Source organism: Penaeus japonicus, unplaced genomic scaffold (assembly GCF_977035675.1).
Source record: "Penaeus japonicus unplaced genomic scaffold, GWHDUDI00000001_assembly GWHDUDI00000014, whole genome shotgun sequence".
Classification (NCBI taxonomy): Eukaryota; Metazoa; Arthropoda; class Malacostraca; order Decapoda; family Penaeidae; genus Penaeus; species Penaeus japonicus.
In genome coordinates, this window is record NW_028234416.1 from 8101726 (window position 1) to 8104225 (window position 2500).

At 55.8% G+C, this 2500-nt stretch overlaps 1 protein-coding gene across 4 annotated transcripts in view; it reads right to left on the reverse strand.

The window, feature by feature from the left end:
* Positions 1–2500, reverse strand: part of LOC122264288 (uncharacterized) — a 459197-nt gene that overhangs the window by 336899 nt on the left and 119798 nt on the right. The window contains exon 2 of one of the 4 annotated variants that reach the window (XM_086543879.1): positions 592–2500. This exon is cut by the window's right edge and continues 156 nt beyond it. The exons of the other annotated variants lie outside the window; for them this stretch is intronic. Coding sequence (XP_086400005.1) covers positions 592–2500 — 1909 coding nt within the window. The remainder of the gene's footprint in view (positions 1–591) is intronic. 4 annotated transcript variants of the gene reach the window in all.

The window sequence follows — 2500 nt, forward strand, 5'->3', positions numbered from 1 at the left end:
AAGAGATGGAGGTGTAAGTGGATATGGAGGTGAAGGTAGAGGAGGAGGATGAAAAAGAAAAAGGCGGAAGGAGGGGAGGAGGAAGAGGAGGAGGTGGTGGTGGTGTAAGAGGAGGATAAGGAGGAGAAGCAAAGGAGGATAGAGTAAATGAAGGAAAAAAAAAGAAGGGGATGTGAAAAGGAAGAGAATGAAGAGGAAGAGAAAGACGAGGACGATCAGAAGAAAGAGGAGAAGGAAGCGAAGGGGAAAGGTAGAAGATACAAAGAGGAAGTCAGGAAGAGGAAGAAGGGAAGGAAGAAGAAGACATATATAAGAAGAAGAAGGAATTCGAAGAAGAAGACCAAGAACGTAACATAGTACCTGACTCGCCGGAAATGGAAAATAATGATAATAGAATAACTCGAAATATGAGAACGGATTAGTTGGGAATGACAGAGGAAAATCGTCGAATCCTTTGAAATAAGAGCATTGAGAAGCCTATCAGAACGAACAAGGAGAATCGACGAATAGCTTGGAGAAAAGAATAGAAAAAGGGGAAAGGCGAGGAAAATACTGTAATTACGAGACATTACACTAAAGTCATTCGCTCACCTGGTACAGCGGACAGAGCTTGTAGTCCCACGGCAAGGAGGTCAGCCCGTCATCGTGGCCCATCCCTTGCTCAAGGAGGCAGTCTATGAAGCTCTTAGAACTCCTCCGCCTGTCTTGGAAGTAGTCGAGGTACCTTGGCGTGGCCTCGCGGGCGTGCAGGCAGCAGGACCTTGACCTCCTGGGCGCCGGGAAGTCCTTGGTAGGAGAGCTGGTTTTTCTCGGACTCGAACTTCTCGGTCGTTTTTTCTTGGTCGGCGATCGCGCTCTCGGTGGCGGGGTCGGGGGCAGGGGGAGGGGTGGCGACGGAGGAGCCGGGAGGAGGGGAGGGGAAGGAGGGCGCATGGGAAGGGAGGGAGAAGGAGGTGGGATGGGAAGGGAGGGAGAAGGAGGTGGGATGGGAAGAGTAGGGGATGGAGGGGGGAGAGGGGGAGAGGGAGAAGGAGGAAGAACAGGAACAGAGGGATAACGAAGGAGGGACGAACGAATGTCCGCTGATATGTGGAAGTCGTCCTGCTCGGGATCTTTGGTAATGAACTCGATGTTGACCATGTTCTGCGAGGTGAACACTCGGGGTGCCTCGGGCGGTCCTTGCAGGGCCGGCCTTCCCTTGTTCGAAACGGAGATGTCACTCTCTTCTAAAAGTTCTCTCGTTTCAATTCGCGATTCTGTTTCTCTCTCGGTTTTATTCGTTGTTTTCTTTTTACTCGTGTCCGGCACGTCGGCGTATGGCGGAAGAGAGACGACCGGATCCGCTGAACTGTGGCTACTAAGTTTACTATCCACTGGAGCTAGAATCGAGTCTCGGATAAAATCACTGGCCGAGTACCTCTTCCTGCGACTCAAGGAATGGGTAGAGAAAGAAGAGGGGGAGGAGAAGGAGCTGATGATAGCATCCTCGGCAGCCGCGGGTGCTTGGTTCGTCTCAAGAACGTCCCCGACAAAGACGCTGTCATCCTCCGTGTCCCCAGGATCTGATAAGGTCTCGAGACCCTCATCATTATCCTCCTCCTCCTCCTCCTCCTCCCGTTGACCGTAGCCGAAGGTGATGACCAGGCTGGTGCTGCAGCGGCCCTCCGAGTCCCCCGGGAGAGGGTCGTCCCAGGGTCGTCCTGGCGAGTCCTCGGGCGCGCACGGCGATGAGTCGAAAGGAATGTCGAGGAGGGAGGGACTCTGGAAGCCCTGGCTGCTTCCCTCGCCCTTCAGGTAGATCGCGGAGTCGCTGGAGAGGCGGGATCTGGAGCGACGTCTTCTCGGTGGCGGCTCCGGAAGGTAACTCTCCACATAGGATTTGTTGCAGTGTCTGCTAGACCTCATGACTATCCCGTCGTCGTCCCCGCTGCCGTCACCGAACACGTCGTCCTGTAGGTCGTTTCGTTGCGCCGCCTTGGGAGGTTCGGTCATCGTCACGGCGGCGCGGTCGTCGTCGCTGCCATCGCCGATGTCGTGGGTGAACGCGATGGATCCCTTCAGCACTATCCTGGCACTCGGTTCGTGTCGCGCGTATGACTCCGACGCAGCGCTGAGTCGCCGCTCCGTCCGCTCGCTGTTGGCACTTTCTCCTTTGCTTCCCGCCTCCTCGCTTGTCGTAATTTTCTGTTCGCTGACTACTGAGATGACGCAAGAGCCCTGCGAAGTCGTCAAGACGTTTCTCTGCGGAGACGTCGCGTCGCGAGGGTGTAACGCACCGTCGCCAGCGCCCCCGTCGCTTCCGCCTCGCGACCTCCGCCTCCTCGGCCTCACCGGGACAAAGTAAGTCTTGGCACCATCGCCCTCGCCTTCGCAGGCACCTTCGGAAGCGGCGAGGAAATTCGTGGGACTCGACGGAGGACTAGAGGAGAGGTAGACAACGCAGAGCCCTTCCCGGCGAGGAGTCTGTAGGATCTTGGCCAGAGGTTCCTCGTCTTCAGAA